At 30.7% G+C, this 22,198-nt stretch overlaps 1 protein-coding gene across 2 annotated transcripts in view; it reads right to left on the bottom strand.

Annotated features, from left to right (window-relative positions):
• Positions 1-22,198, bottom strand: part of LOC129963216 (uncharacterized) — a 126,211-nt gene that overhangs the window by 10,924 nt on the left and 93,089 nt on the right. For both annotated transcript variants that reach the window (XM_056077404.1, XM_056077403.1), the window contains exons 8-16: positions 21,482-21,587; positions 20,670-20,751; positions 16,910-17,054; positions 15,835-15,897; positions 13,624-13,797; positions 12,176-12,241; positions 10,551-10,628; positions 5,078-5,167; positions 4,894-4,953 (exon numbers count right to left, since the gene is read on the bottom strand). In XM_056077404.1, coding sequence (XP_055933379.1) covers positions 4,894-4,953; positions 5,078-5,167; positions 10,551-10,628; positions 12,176-12,241; positions 13,624-13,797; positions 15,835-15,897; positions 16,910-17,054; positions 20,670-20,751; positions 21,482-21,587 — 864 coding nt within the window. The remainder of the gene's footprint in view (positions 1-4,893; positions 4,954-5,077; positions 5,168-10,550; positions 10,629-12,175; positions 12,242-13,623; positions 13,798-15,834; positions 15,898-16,909; positions 17,055-20,669; positions 20,752-21,481; positions 21,588-22,198) is intronic.

The raw sequence follows: 22,198 nt of genomic DNA, 5'->3' as shown, positions 1-22,198 counted from the left end.
GCAGAACACGATCCACATCGACAGGATATTATTCAAACAGTTTGGAATTGCGTCAGTTTTAAAAAGTTCAATGAAAAGCCGAATTCAAATAATAGCAAACAAAATGGGAATATATGATTAAGAATAAAAGACAATTGTTGAAACTCTCAAAGACCTTACTTTTCGACTTTGGCCATTCCTTTTCATATATTTGGGATAATTCTTATAAACATAAGCTTAGTTAAAATAAATTTTTCTACATGAAAGCACCTCAAGAGGTTTTCAACAGCTCAGTGGACTCACTTTTTGTTAACATTCGTGAAGATGCAAAAGTCAATGTTGATGTGTTATATTTTATAAGAAAGAGTCAAGGTGAATGATCGTGATTAATTGACCATTTTGTAAAGGGAATAAAACTCAACAAATAATAAAAATAATGAAACAATCGTAATTGTTACTATAGCATATTTTGAGGTTAACTATATGAAAAATAGCTGCTCTACGATGTCCTTTAAAGATTCCTAGGTCGACCCTTATATGCATTTAACTGAATAAATGAATGCTTTCTTTTGTGATGGTACATTTTTATTTATTCTTAAACATGAGGTGCAAACTTAAAGATGAGAAACCAGAGCCTTTTGTCCCAAATATGCATCTGAAATAGAGCCTGACTTTTGCAGTTTCAGCCAAGAATAGATTATTCTTTTCATGAATGGAAGATGCAAAATTAAAGTGAGTAGACGTCTTACGTTAAATTAGCGATTCTCAACCTGTGGGGCGCAACCCCCTGGGGGGGCGAGTGCACTAGAGGGGGGGGGGCACAAGAATATCCAAGAGAAAATATTATTTTAAAAAATTGATTAACTGACTGAAAGAAAAGCACACATACACATAGGAAAAAAATACATTTCGACATATTTAATAACTTATTAAAATAAAACAACTTACTAAATCAAAACATACTAAATTAAAAACAATTTTAATAATTATTAGTGACTTCCTTGGGCCTGTCTGGCAGAGCAAAGTTTTTTGCAGGTTTTTCGAAGTAAGGCTTAATATTAGAAATTATAATATAAGGCTTAATATATAAGGCCGAATAATATAATAATAATATAATATAATAATAATATAATATAATAATAATATAATATAATATAATAATATATAATATAATAATATATAATATAATAATATATAATATAATAATATAATAAGGCCGAAATAAGGCTTAATATTAGTAAGTTCTGTTTCTATATTTTGTACTCAAAGAAGCCACAGCAGAAAATGCAGTTTCACAAAGGTAGGATGTTGAATGGTAATAGAATGTGAAATGCCCTTGTTTTTAGTGCAGAAAAATCATCCGTACTCCTGCCCAAAATTCAAATAGTGATTTATTACTAAATTATCTTTTAGTTTCGCCACTTGTCGTGAAGTCTATGAATTTTTCTTCCTCATCAATTGAGAGTCCTTCGGGAGTCTTATGAAATGGATCCCTAATCCACTCGTAACTTACTATCAGTTTGTCGTCAGCATGAAAATACTTTTTAAAATTCTTTGCCAGCATGACTAAATGATTTTCAATGGTTACAAAAAAAACTTTTACATGTTCTTCTTCAGCCTTGTAAGTTTTAGTACAATCATCCACATTTGCAAACATTGTTAGGTTTTTTGCTTTAAATTTCTGCATTAACTTTATCACTCGTATCCAACATATGTGTATTTGCTCCTTGGAGTTGAAGATTCAAATTATTTAATTTCTCGAATATGTCGACCAAGTACCTCAATTTCATCCCAAATAAACCGTTGCAAAAATTCTCGGCCTCTGGCTGTTTTCTTCTTCTAGGAAAATGGCGATTTCTTCTCTTAATTCATAAACACGCTGCAAAAATTTCCCACTTGATGACTATCTTGCCTCGCAATAAAATAGTAACTCTGCATGTACTGAACCCCTGTCTTTACAAAGTACGGAAAATACTCTCGATTTCAGGGGTGTCATTTTTATATAATTTCTACGGTTACAACCGTAGTTAACACAATATTCAAACCAGGACTCATTTCTTTCGAAGCCAAAGTTTCTTTGTGGATCATGCAATGTTGCACTGAGGCGATTTTTGTTTTACAAGTGCTTGTACACCTTGGAATCTTCCAGACATTGAACCAGCACCATCGGCGCATATTCCGATGCAATTTTTCCATTCTATGTTTGCCTCGTTCATAAAATCATTTAAAATAACAAATAATGCGAGCGCTGATGTTTTGAGTTCTATTGGTTTGCAGAAAAGTAGTTCTACTACTGACATATTATCACAAATTCGAACATAGGCAATTAAATGAGCATCTTTATTACTATCTGTTGCTTCGTCAAGCTGTATTGAAAACAATTTGTCATGCAGCTTCGAGAAAAGCTGACACTGTACATATTCAGCTATATCGCCAATTCGACGAGCAATAGTATCATTTGAAAGAGGTATGGACTGCAATTGTCTTGAAAAATTATCTCCAAACATAGTTTCTACAATCTCAATTGCTGCTGGCAAAATAAGCTCTTCACCAATGGTGTGAAGTTTTTTACATCTGGCTATTTTATATGAACTTTGTAAGATGCAATTAAAGCTTTTTTATTCACAGACAAAGTTTCTTTAAAAATGATTTTTGCTTTTTATATGATTTTAATTCTAATTCGAAAATTTCTCTGGGTTTGTTAACGTACTCACTGTGAAGCGTTTCCAAATGTCGTTTAAGATTATTAGGTTTCATGTTGTCTGCAGTCAACATTTTTGAGCAAATGATACACAAGGGCTTTTCTTCTTCATTTACTTCAATACTTGTAAAACCAAAATTTAAGTATTCTTGAGAACATTTTCTTGATTTTATTTTCGGAACCACGCTCGTCTGTGTACTTGTTGATGCTTGACTATCGCCTAATGCTTGCTTACTTCCGCTTAAAAATTTATTCTTGAGTCTGCATAAATCTGCTGCCGTGGATATTTAATATGGTGAATTGCAATTAACGCGAAAACATATATAACATACACATTCACTATATATTCCAGAGCGATAAAAGGATCGACTCGAATGAAACTGGCTGGAAATGAAACTTGCGTTATCGAACATTTTCCTTCTTCCTATGAGAAACCATTTGTTCCGCTCATGCTGGAGATGGCATCGGTCGTGTGGCTTCCCTTCCACAAACATTGCTTATTTTTTTCACTTTTGTTTAGACATGCTTTTGTTTTATTTCTTTTATTATTCGAATAAATGTATTCCCAGTTTCTAAATTCATCCCGTCTATGTTAACTTTCATTAACGAATTTTTCTACTTTCTTATTCTTTTAATGTTATCTCCCTGTTTGGCTTTCATTTCAAATATAATATTTAAATTTTCTCCGCTTTCATTCGCTTCATCTGTTCACCGCCCGCTTGTCCAAAATGCAAGATGTGGTTTCTCTCCAACGTTGGCTCGCTTTTACTCTTGTTTTGGCAGTTAGTTAAAAATAATTTAAAAACAGAATCCAAAATACTCAATATACATTATTGTTGTATACATTTTATTGTAAGCGGGGGGGGGGCGATGAAAATTATGATTGAAAACTGGGTCGCGAATACTGAAAGGTTGAGAAACGCTGCGCTAAATAGGAAAATAACGATCTCACTTGAACCTATTTTTTTGTCCCGCTTGGACAGTTGCCCCGGATATAATGTCCCAGATTATGCTTTTTTTCTGTTATTTGTAAATAATTCGTATTTATACGAGTATTGCTTAATAAAACATGATCATTGCTTTGTAAAGTAGGAAAAAATTCAGAAAAAGTAAGTCTTTATGAGTAGCTTGATAAGTGAAGAACAGAAAGTGCAAGTTACTGCTGCGGTCTTGTCAAGGCGACAGGCGACAAACACATTGAAACACATCTTTTGTTGAAGCCTATGTGAGGCTACAAGAAGTTTATGTCTTTCTTACATCGCAGTTTGAAGATGTTTAAAATGACAAGACAATCGATTTCAAAAGAATGTTAACTTGATGCTCCATTGGCTGCTTCATCGAAAGTAAATATCAACACCGCTATTGTGTTGAGAATCACAAAAATCTCATTAAGAGACCTACCAGAAAGATTGAACCTATCACTGGGTGCCCCTCACACGTTTGTTACTGAGAAACTGCTCATGACAAGTTTCTGTATACGGTGGGTTCCGAATCCTTCAGAAATCACCATCTCTTGCATTCCACATCCATCCTCCTTATAGCTTTGATGAAACCTTTTCTTTTTCACGAAGTACTGTCGCAGTAAACGTTTTTCATCAGGTGGTAAAAGCTACGAAAGCGATTTCGAATTGCCTGTCGAATAATGGCTATCAGCATGTGCATGAAGACTCGAATAAAAGTCGAAATATTTTGAGAAAGATCATAAAAATTTGGAAGATAGGTATCGTTAATTATTTTCATTAATCTATGATCCTTTTTTATAGAACAGCCTTTTTAATATTTAATCTTTAAAAAAGCTGCTAAAGGAGTCGTTTTCCTACAAATAAAAGATGTTTATCCTACCATAATCAATATGAATGAAATAACAATATCGAAAAGCAGAAAATATAAAAACAAAATATAGTATTTTTTAAAAAGTTTTTAGCATATTTCTTAGTAAGATTTAGCAATTTTATTGTTTCCAGTTTATTTACATATACTGGATTTTGTTGTTCAATACCACTTCCATCATCTTATTTTTATCAGATTTGGATTCCATTTCAGGAAATCTGGTTATTTTTTTACTTAAGGATTGTGTTCACACTGGATACTTTGTTGTATGAAATTAAGAGAGCTTGACAGATGCAATGAATTATTTATAAAATCTAGAGAAATTCGACTAAAATAACAAATGTCGGTGAACTTTATTCATTGAAAAAATATCTTTTACTTACTTCAGCAGCAGCTGGCACGCTCATCGAAATTGTCCGTAGTACATCATCCTCTTGGGCATCCTGAAATACAGAATGTTATTCATTACAAAAATCTTACATAATTCTCGACCGGGCTGCACAAGTGAAAAATTTCAGGAAATATCTTCACAGCAATAGATAATTATCATTTTTTGATGATATTTACCTCCACAATGTCCATCAATGTCTGTAACTGTGTCAGCCGACTTTCCTCCGAATCATTCTTTAAGGTATTTGGATCGATTCCATTCAAGTTCTGAGGAATAGAACGAACGCTTAAAAACTAACTTTAGAAGCAAAATTCAGCTGCAAAACTCAATAAACGTGTGTTATAGAACTAAAACATGCAAATTACTGACATTCTTTTAGAAGTTTTGTCTGATATTTAATAATGGAATGTAATTCTCTGCTGTTGTAAAATTTACACAAGATTATTATTCATATAAACTAACTGGCAGTAGAGCGTGATTGTTTACAAGGTCAACTTCCAACATCTTGATGTGAAGCTTAAAAATCAGCTAACATGACAGATGGTTGAATTCTTTCACTTCACTATTTATTCAAATAATATTAAGACTTTGTTGAAATGACAAATAGCCATTCCAATACCTATGACCAAAAAATGCTTTTTTCATTAATGTGCATTGGGAAATGTCTATTCATAAAAATTTGTTAAATAAGTTTTATTAAATTTATTTGAAAGGATGTAAGAGATTTCTCTCCTAATATTTATATTAATTTTAGTCATTTCAATGGTCGGTTTGAGGTAGATCTGCTAATAAAATCGCAGCATTCCGTCGAGGAGGCCGTTATTTGGCCAAAAATTATGACATTCAAAGGTCATAACTCGACGAGTTTTAGTCGCATAAGAGTGAAACCTTTTTTTCCTGTTTTTCTTTTGTTTTCAAATACTAATGCACCAAAAACGAGTAATAAGACCGGAAAACTAAAAAACAACAACAAAAACACTCCTAGATTTCTTAACTTTTTAAAAATTACACTTGCTACCTCAAACATTATAAACTATCAATATTTGCATAATAAAAAGAATTTTTTCAATTAGAAGTATACAATTTCCAGAATCGGTTTAGAAATGTCACGATACAAGCGGACTTCCGCATTTACAATCTCTTTCCATCTCATGGTTAATATTCTGAATTTCTTTCATTGGCGATTCGTCATATCATTTAAAGTAGATAGATAAAGTCAGGAGGATTTTATCATTTCCAGTTTATTCACTTGTTGGATTTTGTTGCTCAATATACCATCACTCCCTTCCTTGATATATGATCGTTATTCTTTATTGCCTTTTGATCTGTAAATGGCATGTTAAAACATGTGGTAGAAGAGCCAGGGGCAAAGTTGACGATGCTTAAAATTGATCAATTTAATAAATTCAGTTTTTGAAGTAAATTGCTTTTCTATGCATATATTATTAAAATGGCCTTTTCTTCATCGCATCGTGATGGGTAAATTTTTATTTTAATATAATCAATATTATTTAACAGCTTTAAAAAGTTGTTTCAAAATTGCCATCTTGCACCGGTACTGATTATGACTGTATATGCATCCGTACAAGGGCAAAATTATTTTGATCCAAGGGCAAGAGGACAATTCTTATAAAAGTTCCATACATTTTTTATGGACTATACAAGACAGTATAACAATTAATTAAACTTTGTTAAGTAGATTTTCTTGAATAGTATGCGATGAAACTGTTATTGTCTTTAAAACTCTTACCTACAATAAATAATAAATTATTTGTTATTAATTAGTTATTAAAAATTAAACACGTTTCAGTCTTTCTAATTTTGAGCATTTCCATGCCTCCCATTCTATCCTAGTTTCCCGATGGAGGTTCAAAATAAATTTCATAGCAGGAGAACTACAATCTGTCATTTTCTCAACTGATGCCATGAATTTTGAGTTCCTTCTTTTTTTCCCCCTCAAGAAATAAAATCTATTTTCTATATAATAAAACTAATTTTAAGAGCCTCTTGCTTATTTTGCTTTAAATGTCCTTGTTCAACTTTATGTACTATCCTTTGAACTAACATATTTCGAAAGATGAGATAGCTAGGATATTATCTCTATGTCTTTGCACCTTACAGCACGGTAGGAAGTAATTCGTGAATAAAATTAGAAAAAAAAATGAACCAAAATAATTATAAGCAAAATATAATAAGCAGTTGGACAAGATGATATGGTCATCCATTTATCCCACTCATCTTGCCCTGATTGCATTAAAAGTCTTTTATGTTTTCAGTTGAATTAACAAAAGCAGGATATAAATATATCATGGCTGTAAAAAGTTTATTGTCTCCTATACTTCTTTACTATATCGTAAAGGATAACCAGATATTTTCACTTCTAATCAACGAGGTCAATTGTGGACGATCAGAACAATTACAAATCTGAAAATTAACAACTCACAAACAACGAAATAATGCAGAGGCATTAATGTGTGAATTGTAGAAAGCAATAAGTATCCGCAAGATATTGAGATTTGAGTAATATGAGCATAAAGCAAGCTTATTTTGACCAGTTTGTCAAATCTTAATTTCCCCTGAATACGTTTTAATTTCAAGAATAGTTTAAGGATTATCTAATAAATACCGTCTAATCATGAACTTTATTATCTACTACAATAACTTTAATTTGGTCATTGAACAGAATTATTGTTGTTAGCGCATTCCAGAAGTCACCAAATCAAATGCAGTTAAAAGAATCCAAATATTTCAATGAGGACAAAGGATTTGTAATTACTTGCGTAATGTCATATCAAGGAAATAATGGCTATTATTAAAGCTAAGTTTATTTAACTCCAGTACATATATATATATATATAATAACCAAATCAGTAAGAATACCAAGTCAATACAAGCAACAAGAATGAAAATAGAATCATAAAAGAAATTAAGAATCCGGCCTGAAGACTTTCTCAAGGGTAACGATCAGGCAGGCATTCAAACAAGGGATTTTTTTCTGTGAGGGGTCTGACTTTCGTCTAACAATACTGACCCCTCGTCATCCGAAAATCCCCTGAAATTGAGGTCCTAGAGATAAATCAGTTTTTACAGAAATAAAACAATAAATTATAACTTCCAATTTAAGCGAAAATTACAATACATAATATAAATTATAAAAGAACACTCACAATTAAAAATCAAAATGTAATAAACGGTTGAAGATATATCGATGACTTACTTTTGTTAAACTTAGATAATACTAATATTTTTACTAATTGTTATCTAAAAGATTTAGTTCTAACTGAAACAAACGAAAATCAACTTAAAGCTACCTATCTGAATTTAAAAATCGAAATTTCTAATGGCAAAACCTTAGTTGGCATCTACGATAAAAGGGATGAATTGAACTTTAAAATATTTAAGCTTAGTAATTACCATTCTAATATAAATTCTAAAATTTTCAAAAATTTAATTTTCGCACCATTTAACAGGATTAAAAGAGTTTGTAATGACAAAATTTCTTTTATTGAAGCAATGAATAATCTCATTAACTACTAATGAATTTCCTGGAAACTTTTGGAATATTGAAGTTTTAATAAAAGAAGGTTTGTCTTTTTTCTGATCTTTTTGCATAACTAAAAATAGGCTTTCTGGTACATTAACTAACTCAATAGATGACGCTGAGAACCTCTAATTATTTATTACTTAGAATGACGAAGCGCTTTATGCAGGGGCAGCTATAGACGCTTGGCTTGATGCCTTTTTGTAGAAGCTTAACATGTTACTGGTAGGTTCTTTCCTTTTTGTTTTAATGATTTTTGGTTGTGAGTGTTTTTTTATAGTTTATATTATACTATTGTAATTTTCGCTTAAATTGGAAGTTATAATTTATTGCTTTATTACTTATAATTATAACTTATAATTATTGCTTTATTACTTATAATTTATTGCTTATTTATCTCTAGGGCCTCAATTTCAGGGGATTTTAGGGTCACGAGGGGTCAATATTATAAGACGAAAGTCAGACCCCTCACAGAAAAAATCCCTTGTTTCAATCCCTCCCTTGAGGGTGACATTTGAGAAAGTCTTCAGGCCGGATTCTTAATTTCTTTTTTGATTCTATTTTTATTCTTTTTGCTTGTATCGACTTGGTATTTTTACTCATTTGGTTAAGTTCATTTGTATTTCAATAGTAGCAGTATTAGAGCTCGCTAAATACAATTGTATCTTTTTTAGTTTGATTCAGAAATAATTTTAAGTTTTTTAGTTTGTTTCAGAAATAAAATTTATTTGAAATTTCATAATATTTATATTTGTGTCAATGGATATTTTCCTAAAAATTACAGGTTGGTACAGTTATGATATTCATCTTTAGGATTTCCCTTTCCTCGTGGAACTTTTCTGCTTTTTCTCAGCTGAGAATTTTATTGTATTGTCCTAATTTATCAAATTATAAGTTGTATAATATTGTCAATGAAAGGAGTTACGATTAGAGATGACGAAAGAAGTTAATATTAATTATGAGATTGAAAATGATAGTTTTTTTTATGCCGGATCAAACTGTCATTTATACGATCTCGTTAAAAATGGTTCTTTGTTATAAAAGGAGGACACATTTGCTTTGTTAAGCCCTTTTAAGAAAATAGCTCCAATAATCTGTCGAGAACATTAAAAAAAAATTAAAATTGTCATCTGGATTGTTAAAACTTATGCCTGTCTTTCTACAATAGTTCTCAATGAGCAGGTAAATAATTTTTCTAAGAAATGAATCTCTATTTCACTTCAGTACTTTAAATGCACGTGTATTCGTACTGATGCGATTGTGTATTTACCAAAACCAGGTAACGTATAAAACTCATCTTTTAATGTGTACAATATTTTTGTTTTTGTGCTTCCTCATCTTACGCATTTGAAACTTATTCGTAGAGCACCGAGCGAAACGTACTAAGAGTTCTGGCATTGTGAATAGCTGGATCTTGGTGAGATGTGGCAGGAGATTGAAATTTATAGAGCTGACTTTTGAATGTCTGATCTGTCCTCCCAGTTGGAAGTTCAATGTAGAAGAAAAGACTTTCCTTTGTCTTCGCTAAAAGCCCAGTTTTTTTAAGATGTTTGCAATTTCGAATAATCTAAAAGTAGTTTTTTGGATCTCAGGTTCTGTTGAAAGTTATTCAGAATTTCGTCTATTATCGTACAGTTACAAATATAAAATAACCGAAGATAAAACATCTTCTACGGACTCAAACGCAAAGAAATTTCTGAAGGGGTTCTCTTTAATTTTGTTTACAATTGCTGTCTGTATTTAAACGAGCTAATTTTTGGAAATGTATGAAATAAACGACGAAAAGTACAGAGTAATTATAATATGTTTAATATAAGTGTTTTCTTAATATTATCCAATTTAATCGTAGAGTTTTTATAAAAATTTATAAGTTCAAGATGTTTAAAAATGCTGATAAGAAAAAGAGTATATAGCGCATAGATGTTTTTTTAAACAACTGTTCTTCGAAATCAGTTCTAAGAATTTACATAATATCTGCATTGTACAATCAAAATAATACCATGAAAATGTTTGCAGATTGCAAAATGCTTAATCAGAATTTTTCCATCTCTCTTCAGAATTATAAACAATGAAATTTGAAATATAAAGAATAAGAGTAAATAAATTACCGCCCATTCTTCTAAAAATTGTTTTCCAAGGTCTTCGCCTTCGTTTTCTCCTAAAGTTTTATTGTAGTCTCTGGCAACCTGAGGAAATTAAAAAATGAATTAGAAATACGAAACAACAAAAAGATTTTTCTTAACAGTTCGCCTTTAAGACTGGGAGTATTTTAAGTGAATAGCTTGAAACTGGCAAAACGGGATGAGTTTAATGAATTAAAATTCAAGTTCCATGAACTATAAGAATAAAATAAATATTTTTACTATATCTTGGTAAAATCATTGAAAAAAAAAATTCGACATATTTATCTCAAAACAGCTCCATTGATTATAAACTATCATATAAAACTTTCATAAACCAGAAAAAGCATATTTGCATTTGTTAATAGGCGTGGCGAGTCGATCAGATGATATCCTATATTTTGTGAAATGGATAATTTGATGATGATCTCAAACAAGAATCTGAACTTTTGTAAAAGAAATAGTGGATTTATTTGTAAAATTTTGCATAAGGGATAAAAGGTTAATTTTATGCTTACAGAAATTTGGAGTAAATTCAAAAATATTGTTTTTGAAATAAATAAACTATATTATTTATTATTCTTAATCCATTAGCTGATCCCCATTTGAGAAATTTGGAATTTTACATGCATCACTCCACGCCAAAAATATGTTTGGTACATCTGACAATTTAATTTCCTTTTGTATATATTAGTCAACATTGTGCATAGTAGAAAGTGTATATTCTGTACTTCATTTCATTAAAACGAAGAAACAAATACGAAATTCGTCTGTAAGTTGACGGAACAGAATTTTTATATTTAAAGCATTATATTTTTATTTTTTATATTATAATGAAATACCGCGCATAGATATGCAATTTGGAGGTAATAGTATTTACTTACCCAGTCTTTTGTTTTTTATTGAATGATATTTTATATAGATATCTTTATTCAAAAATATCAAATATTTTCAAAACAAGACGTAATGTGAATATAATTATTCCGTTACTCAACTTCTTGTGCATATACATATATAATTTATCCAGCTAAAAATTAAAAAAAAATTAGCAGTCAAGGGTTTAATATCTTGCAGTACTGATCTTAATGATGTTGATCTGCACTATTGATAAAAGACAGATATTGTTCACAAAAATCTAATAAGTAAAATGAAATAGCCTACCGTATTTAATACCATTAAATAATGCACCCTTTCAGCTAAGAAAAATAATAATGCCAACGTTTTAATTATAATAATTCATAAAATTTGTTTGCTATATACATACTGTATATTTTTAAATTTTAATCAATCAATGATTTTAAAAGTAGGAAGTCATTTTTAATATTTTATGGCCACAGAAACTCGATCAATAACTTTTGATTATTGGCACCCATGTTGTAAGTACCATATCAGTGAATTATGCAACCAGATATCGATATTTTTGAGCAATCTTACTTACGAAACAATGAAACTTTTATATAATTTCATCTGAAATTTAGAAGTAAATTCTGTTTAAAGAGAAAACTTTCATTCTGACCTGATTTAGTAAAATTTCAATTATGACACCTTTCTGAAACTCACTCAATTAATGTTAAAAATAATCCAATCAATGTGAGTTATCAGTACTCTCTTACCTTTACGTCGTGTTTCCAGAAGCGAGAAACAGCTGGCTCGGTCGTATTAGGCGCAACTTCCTTTATCTGAAATAAGTATATATATATATATATATATATATATATATATATATATATATATATATATATATATATATATATATATATATATATATATATATATATATATATATATATATATATATATATATATATATATATATATATATATATATATATATAGGAATTAAAAAAAGTAAAATATAAGAAACAAAACCGTATCAAACACCAGCAAAACAATTTTTCTGATAAAACCATTTAATCAGATAAAATCTTCGCTTTTAGTCCACGAAGTATTTTTTAATTTTTTATTTTCAAGCATTCATAGTTTAGAAATAGCATGATTAATTGATTTACTTTACTGAGCTAAACTCTGGTATTATTTCTCTTTGACATTCTTCATAGGACAATGTCGTAACTCAGAGAAAAGTGCATATCGCTAAAACTTAGCTTACTTAAGCAAAAATATAATTCTGACATCCGAAAGAAAAAAAACAAAAAAAGTGTTATTGAACAATTAAAAAAAACATTAATAAGAGAACGAGAGAACGAAGTAATGCTGTGTCATTCTTTTGGTTGCTTACTTTGAGAAAGTTATTAGATTTCGATGAAGTTTCGTATGATTTTAGTTTGATGTAATCTTTTGAGTGTAAAGCACTATAAATATTTGTATTGCATTATTCTATCTTTTTCAAATAAATTTTGGTATATAAAACCTAATTTTAATATTTATTTATCAAGTCATTTCCATAAAATGCTTCACAATTTCATCACAAAGCGTTATATTTTATATTAATAATCGGTAAATATATCGTGGTAATCAGCACATTCAATAAGAATTCAATTCAGAAAATTTTATAAAAATAGAAAATTATTTATGTTTTCATGAATTATGTTTAAAAGTACATTTCATTTGGACTAAATTAAAATCTAAATTTATTTTAAAGAAGTATTTTAGCATAATACGGATTCAAAGCATAATTCTTTCTTAATTGTAGTATTCAGTATTGTAGCTTTCATTCAAATATTATATTTATTACAAACTTTGTTGACACCATATCACTACATCAAAGCTATTTTAATTTTATTTTACTTTTTTAATTTCGTTGATACCTTCCCAGTTTTGAAAGTCTCAATAAAAGATTCAAACATTTCAAGTTATATTATTTTTTCCTGCATTTCTTTTTGAGAATCTGGAAGCAAAAAAATAAAATGACTAAAACGGCAGAAAGGTATTTTTACTCTAAAGGTGCCGCGTAAATCCAGCGGCTGACAGAGTAGAAGAATTATCAGATGACACAACCTTAAACGCGTATATTCTAAAATTACATTGATCTCCATAGGGTTCGTTTATCACCCCAAATGCACTGATCCCCGAAGAAGAGCCCATAGCAGAAGTGTCGCCCTACCTTCAAAATGATAAGCGCCGCAATGATAATGCATATGATGTTCAGGATGGTCAGTAGGAAACTAATGATGCCGAGAACGGCACATTCTTTGTCCATCAGCGGGTAGTAAGTTGGAGTGTAGGTGTCTGGCGGAAGCAGAGCTGGTTTCACAGTATGGTTGTAGATATCGTACACCTGAAATAAAAAGATCATTCGTCGTGCACAATAAGGAGACAGCCGAATATCAGACCATAATTTCAAACACTGTACAAGGTATACTTCATCAAGTGAGAGAAACATCTTAACAACCGCGAGAGATGGCTTCCAGGGACAGTCCCAGTGTAACGGTGAAATGCCCTTAAATTAGTTTAGTGCTAATTAATTCCCAGATATTTTTCACTTGCAGTCGTGGAAAAGTACTGGCGACACTACTTTTAATCTTTTAATATATTAAAAACTTTATTCTGTGATATTGGCTTATTTTAAATAGCCCATAATTTTCTAATTATATTTTCTAATTATATTTATATTAAATGCAAAAACCCAATATATCAATTTACCTTACCCCTTTGCAGGTTTGATATCCGTTTTCGTGATACAGGGATTAACCATAATTATCAGTTAACAATTTCCTTATAAATAAAAACATTTGATTATTGTGATAGATTATAAAAATAATAAATTTAAAACAAATAAAACATTGAAGCTCGCCATTTTGATTTGCCAATGGAATATAACATTAATCAGATAAATGAATAAATAATATTTCGATGTATTATAAATAAATAATTAATTATATAATTTACTTAATAATGGTTTTTACAATTCATTGCAAACATATCTTGTAATCAATAATTTTATCATTCATAGAATTTGTGTGTGCTTTTTACAAATGTATTTATCTGGCAACGAGGGTAATAACATTTTTCACGAGACTTCTTCAATCCAGCTGCCCGAGGAAACTGATTTACGTGGAACTCCGTCACAGTGTAAGGTAACGGGCAAATAGATGTTAAGCGAAATGATCGTTTACTTTTATTGTGTGTTTCAGACTTAGCATGAAAAGTCTTCTTTTACATACAGTAATAGCAAAGATGAGGCCACGTTTTGTGGGTGATGAATAATTAAGAGGTAATCATGACATTTTCTTTACCCTTCGGTGAGTAATATGTCGTCGCTATGATGTGGGTCTCTAATATGTAATATTTCTGCTTAATATCTATCAAATTATACCACAAGATTTAGTAATAGTAGAGATTTTTCACATTCTGAGTGAAGTGTTTTTGCCAATAATTCACTTTGAAAGCTTTAAAGTAAAAATTATATGAAATTCGGTAATTGATCGCTAAATTTTTATTACTTATTTTAAGTTTTTAACACTTGGAGTTTTGCCAAGTCATAGTGGTTAATTTTGCCCAACTTTAAGGTTAAAAGAACCCTTCTATTCAGTTAGGATGGACTGAAGCACATATGGGCAATAACAGCAACAGACAATAGTCAAGCAGGCCATGTCAGCAAATAACTCCAAGTAATATGCAAGGCATAATCTTTCCAACTGGTCACGGCCCGTTTCAATTTTACTTTAAGCCATTCCATATCAAAAATTCGGGTCGCTTTGGTGCGGGGTGATCCACTTCATTATACCAGAGCTGCCCTCTCACAAAATTCTTTCACATTAGCACACCTATTCATGACCTCAAACCAATCGGATGGAATAACGTATTGAAAACAAAATATCCAAAATAAAAAAAACGAATGCAGTTTTTCCAGAACCTGTTTTCTTCTCCAAATCCAGAATAATTTTTTTCATTGATATCCCAATCATGCCCTTCCCCAAGTAACATAAAATTTCATGAACTCATTTTTTTTCAACAAACACACTCTTTTTCTTGTAATTGTATTGTGTATTGTATAGTTGTTGTATTGATATATTTTGTATTGAGTGCAACCTGTAACATACTTTTTTTTCTATAAATCAACTGACTGAAAATCCTATAGGTTTCGATTCCTAGTATATACTGTAGTGAAAGAAAAAGAAGGGATCGAAAGCCAAGATTATGGTGATTATGTAATAAAAATGTGCAAAAAAAAATATTATTGCCTTCTGGAATAAAAAAAACACATCCTAGATACATAAAATAAAAATCCTAAATGTATTAAGTATGAATCAACTATGATCCATTTTAAAATTGGATTAAAAATATGAAGTGCCTTAGGATAAAATAAACTTACCACATAAGTATTTTGGTATAAACTCCTGACAGTCTTGATAGCTCCCAGTCCCCAAAGAAGACCCTTGAAAAAAGAAATTACGTAAAAAAAATAAAGAAATGATATGATGAATCTTTGTATTAAAAAAGTTAAGAAAATTTGTCCGATAAATTTTAAAATTAAGTTGAAATAATAATATGGATTTCCGATAAAGTAACTCAGTAGTTATAATTTTGTATTAATATGCAACAGAACAAATCTGCGATAAAGACAAGAGTGCTCGATAGATAAAGTGATTTTCTGTCCTTTCCAAAGGTCATTTTTTATTCTAATACGCAGAAAATTTAGTAAGGAGTTTTTAAGACACACGTTTTTATTAGTAACCTATAAACTAGATTCTTTAATATTTTAATTTTTAGTCTTTAATTTAAAATGATCCATAAAGTCTTGAATTGTTTCTTCCATCTACTTAAAGGTGACCGCATGCATTTGGAATAAGAATTCACTTTAGTTACGTTAATCGACTTATCGATAATCAAGTTTTGAACATATTAAAATAGTGAAATGTTATCGAAAAGTATGCGTATAAAAAAATTTCAATATCTCTACCACACCAGGAAGTAAATGAAAGTGAATTACAAATATGAAACGAGACAAATAAAATAAAATAAAATCTTATAAAACACTTTTCAGCCATTCGCGTCAGATTTTGTATCAATGTACAATTTATTTTCTCCACAGCTCTGAAAAATAAGTGACATATGTGAAATTTTTAAGATAAAAGGATAAAAAATTCAATATTTTCGACGAATTATTTCAGACAATACTTTGAATTGAACACGAGAATTATTCACGCACTCTGTATCAATTGAAAATTAAAACTGGTAAGGAATATAAAGCAAAAAAAGCCTCATTGTTTTTTATATTAAAGTGTTAAATGAGCGTTTTATAAGATGAAAAGTGTCTAATGAATCCTTTAAGTAATTTGAAAAGAGCATGAGATGAAGACTCTAATCTGATATTCCTGTGATTTGACCAAGCAACATTGTCTCTTTTGATATCTTTTCATCCTCAATTCGTATGCATTTCTACTTACACAGTTGACTGTTGGAGGAAGCAAAGATGCAGAGATGGCCACTCCGACGAGTGATGCCCCATTGCCGCCCACAACGGACATGGCAACACCGGCCCCGGACGGCAAAGCGATCAGGCAGCCGGACCACAAACTTCTCACCATACCTCTGGAAGGAAAGATGCGTTCCCGCAATATATCATAGGGAGTTGAAACAAACTGAGTTATAAGTAGCATTGAAAATTTGAATATGAAAATTAAGGAACATATGTAATGAAAAATGTACGCGGTAAATAACATATTATCAAAATATCACATCATGGTAATGTTTTAAAATGCATTCATCTGTGTTTATATCATTTTTAAAAATTTATACTTAATTACAGAGACGTTGAGTTGTATAGCAAAATATATATTTAATATCGTTGTAACGGGCATGTTTATAAACTTAGTTATTATACTGCTGTTAAATATACTTAAAATATTAAGAAATATTTAGTAAAAGTGAAATACAATTGACTTTTTGAATTATTAATTTTATACTGATGTTTTTTTATTTAAAACTGGCATAAAAATTATCCTTAATCAATAATGTGTATTGAAACTATCGAAAAAAAATCTCAATTGATTAATCCTTAATTAAAAATCATATAAAATTATTTTTGCAAAATCCATCCTTAGTGAACACCTTCTAAAATAATCAGCTGCCAAACTGGGTGAACTGCCTTGCAAAACATTTTGCCGATTACTAATCATATGCGCGAAATGACATGCTATTATTCCAGTCTGTGCTAAAGAGGTAATAACTAATATCTTATGCCGTGCATAGAACACTGATCTGATCAGAATCAGAATAGTACACTGAAGATAAATTAATGTGATAGGGCAAAATTGGGAATAAACCAGGTTGCTCTGTAACTAAAAGAGCAAATTATTACAATTCAACCAATGATGTCTTTTATTTTATATTTAGCAGACGATAATTATAAGTGTATGATAACGTCACTCAGAAATGGCTCAAAGAAACTGGCACATTAAATAAATCATGTTCACATAGAGAATCTCACAACAAAAATTTCTTCTGCTTGGAATGTCTTTTCTTAAAATGAATTACAGACGAAAATGTCATCGAGAGGTCTAGCATGCTTCCGAAAGCACTCTCAGGAAGAAATTTAAATTTACAAGGACAAACCTTCGTTTTACAGTTTTTGTATCTCATCAAGGACTAAATGAGGCCCAGTAAAATTGCGCAATCAAGTTTCAGTAGCACATTCAGTAACACTTCGTGAGCACAAAATGACTGTCTCGTATATCGGCGGAAAGTTACATAGAATTTTATGACTATTTTCGGGGACTGTTACCGCTGTCTAATAATATCTGGAACGGACACATCGTTTCTACAAAAATGACGCAGCTGAAATATAATCCCTACAAAGTTAAAATGACACATATTTATAGATGTTATCGACCAGCTATCCAAAACGCACTGCGCTAACACACCAGATAATATAACCTTTGAGTAATGGGATAGATTTAAGCTCATACAATATGTTTAAAACGCGAAGCGTCAATATTTGGAATCTAATGCATGTCCGAGAGGAAGGAGAAAGATATAACATCGCAGATAAGCATAAGGTTGATTTGACGTGGTATGGAATGATGGCACTCCAAAATGTCAATTGAGTTAATTTGGCATGGTGTAGAGAGGACGGTTTTTGGATATCCAACCTTCTTCTTCTTGTGTACAGCTTCTTGTGTACTTCTTGTATTGGAAGCAGAGGCTTGAGGTAAGTGAAAAGAGGTATATGGCAAGACCACCCGGCCACCATTGAACATAGCAGTATCGACAGGATTTGTTGCAATCGACTGCTATTGTATATCTAGTCAGACCACTTGGATGGATGGCTTACTGAACTCACATTGGAAGCAGAGGCTTGAAGTAAGTGAAAAGAGATATACGGCAAGACGTTGTAACGAATTATTGACATAAATGGATAATCGAAAAAAGTCAGTGGAATGACGAGGATCGCCATCATTCCTCTGGAGCCGTATAATCTGAATAACCAGCTTAAGACAGCGTGCAGTTCGCGCTGCGTAATATGCGCAGTCATCGATTGCTAAGTCATTTCAATATCTAAATGGAGTAGAGACATCATGTAAAACTGCTAATTAAAAAGACAGGTGCAGTATATGGACAATATGATAATTTTACAACAAGGAGGCTTAACCTTGCATGTCTATAAATGCACTTCTTGTTTATTGTGTTATTAAACAATTTCTGACATTTTAGAGATAGATTTTTACTGTCTCCTTAACGAAATATCGAGAGGTTTTTAGAATCACATATCTGTGAATACAATAATACAAAAAACACAATGAGATGAAAGCATAACACTTGGAATGTGGCTTTTTCATTAAGTTTGTAGATTTCTGAGAAGGTTTGAATGAAATTTTCAGCTACAAGGTTTCGAAATTCTCATTTTTTCCCCACGCAAATGTGATCTAATAAGTGAAAAACTTAAAAACGGTAATGATATTTTTAGAGTAAAAAATGACAGCGCTAAGTAGAGACAATGGAAATTAAGAAATCCCACAATAAAGGAAAGAGAAGTAATAGTAAAACAAATATTTTAATATTTCGGAAATTCGACACTCCAGCCCTTACATACGATGATAGAGCAGATGACTTATCGTACGGAAGCAAGTACCATGTGATGAAAGATTTGTTGAATCTCCTATTTGAAGAAAATTTTTTAATGAAACACAATCTGGATTTCAGGTTTCCCTACAGTCAAAAGCCAGCTGAATGAGACAGACGTCATCATGTGAGATAGGGGATCATAAAATGGCGGGAGATTATCCTCTCATCAAACTTCTGCGTTATCAAATTTTTGATACCAGACCCTACTCGAGGGCAGCACTGTCTTGCATTTACTTGATCGTAATACAAAACATTTCGCTTTTACAAACTGGACATATTAGCCAATATTGATTCATAATGAGCTAACATTTCAATACATGTTTTATTTTCATGTGTGCACGGTAGAGTTATATGAGAATTGTAGATATATATCATATTTTGCATCTAGTCAACAAGGGAATTTGATCATGTATCCCAAAAACTGAAAACACAAAGATTAGAAATTTGATATGTGATTTTGTCGCCAAAATAACAAATCTGTTTTAAATTTGAACCCAATCGATTAAAAGCAAGGCAACAAAAAATTACAATTCAGTTTTTCCCACTGTATTATGAAGCGCGAATGTTCTACAGCGGGTTTGAAATCGAGAAATACAGGAGACAACCGTCTCATAGCATAAAGCACGTTACATCCTGTTCGAGAAAATTCGGGGCAGAGGCATCTGATTAATTTTTCTCATGACTATTTTGGGAGCTGTTTTACTAAACTGTGTAATGGAAACTGTGAATGGTAATGTCTGTAAACTGTGTAATGGAAACATCATGACACTCAGAATCTCGTTCTGTTGCACTTTATTTGACATATAATTATTTCTTATGTAATGGGTGTTAAGAAAGATTATTCATCATTAGACTTTTAATTAATTAAAACTAATCACCACTTCAACATTCTTTCTCAACAAATATGGTGCCTATTATTACATAAAAAGTATTTCTCATCTTTAAAATTTAAATAAATAGATCTTCAGTGATATCGATTTCAGTTTAGTTTTAATAACATTTCAAAAATCAATTTTAAATAGAATTCGTAATAGAAACTTTCATTCTTAAAACGGCGTCGTTTAGATTATTTTTATTACTGACCTGCCCGCCATTTCCGTAGTGGGCCATTTCCCAGCGCCCCACGTTTCGCTGAAATTACCGCAGATGAAACCAAATAAGAAACCTGAAATAAAACATCGATTAAGTTTTGAAAACGAACACAGAGCATCTTAAAAAGCAGATGAATCATTCTAAAATATCAGTTAGTCATTATAACATGATTTTTTAATAGTTTTAATGTTACTTTGAGATAAAAAAATCAATTTAATTAAAAGTTTTCAAAGATGAGCAGAACTTCAGAATTTGTATATATTTTCTATTTTAACATTTTTTAACTCGAAATTTTTACCAACTAATGGTAAGAAGTTAAAATTTAACTGTTGATTAATTGATACTTAATTTTTGAAAAAGTTAATAAAATATTTTATTGCCATTGAGAATTAGAAAAAAAGTTACTGAAACATTCCATCTGTTAAAAATTGATACAAAACAAATTAAACAGCAGGATGTAATAAATGGCAGAAATCTACGGGCAACTTCAGTTTTCAAATATTAAACAGACGTTGCCAGTGATAGATGAGAATCTGCAAACAGTTTCAAATGTTTCTTAGCAGTGATACCATATGCACTGCGTTTATTTAAATGTGGATCCCTTGTGGGAGGAAAAAGACCCGGAGTCACAGCACAGTACATGCAAATCAGATATGATTCCAGCAGTAGCTCAAAATCGTCTTTGATACAGGTTCAAAAGAAGATCAGACCAAATCACACGGAAAGCACCATGTCACCATGGCTGACAAATCAAGTAACTATAACAGATAGACTAACGAACAGTACAATAGAATTTCCGTTACCTGAAATGAGACAAATAGATAGCCCGATGAGCTCCGTCCTCAAAGCCATCCTGACCAACTTCTTATCCCGGATGGTTATACCAAATGTGAACGCCATGATGGGACCCTTAAAAAAAGTGGGCTGTCTGAGGAAACATTTTCTAAGCAGTTTGAATTGTTACAGTTTGAACAGTGAAATTTTTACTTTTTATTTTATTTATTTAGTTGCAAATTTGTATTCATAAATATCTCTTTCCGTATTTATACGTACAAGGCTAATTGAATATTGGTAAAATGTATGTTAATTACATTATCTTGTGGGCTGTTATTTTAAAAACTAAAAAGTTGAATGACTCATACATGTTTATTATTACTATCTATTTAATAGTATTATTAGTATAGTTATGAAACTGAACATGTTTTCCGTCATTATTCATCATATGATTTATTTATCAGTTTATATTTACATATATTTGTTTTTGTAATTCTGTGATTTTTTTTAAAACTTTTTATTATTTTGTTTGTTTAATTTTGTGTTTTGGACACACTTTTATTTTATTAAGTTTTGCTTGTTTTAAGCCATTGTGTTCTCCGCCTCATTACAATGTTTACACTGTCAGAATTCTATTAAAATATTTTTTTTTGCAGAATTTAATTGTTATTTGTAAAAATTATTATATGATATTTTATTAAATTTGCACTTATTATATTTTCTCTTATTTTAAAATTCATCTGACT

Source organism: Argiope bruennichi, chromosome 3 (assembly GCF_947563725.1).
Source record: "Argiope bruennichi chromosome 3, qqArgBrue1.1, whole genome shotgun sequence".
Lineage (NCBI taxonomy): Eukaryota > Metazoa > Arthropoda > Arachnida > Araneae > Araneidae > Argiope > Argiope bruennichi.
This window is presented reverse-complemented; position numbering and strand designations above follow the sequence as displayed.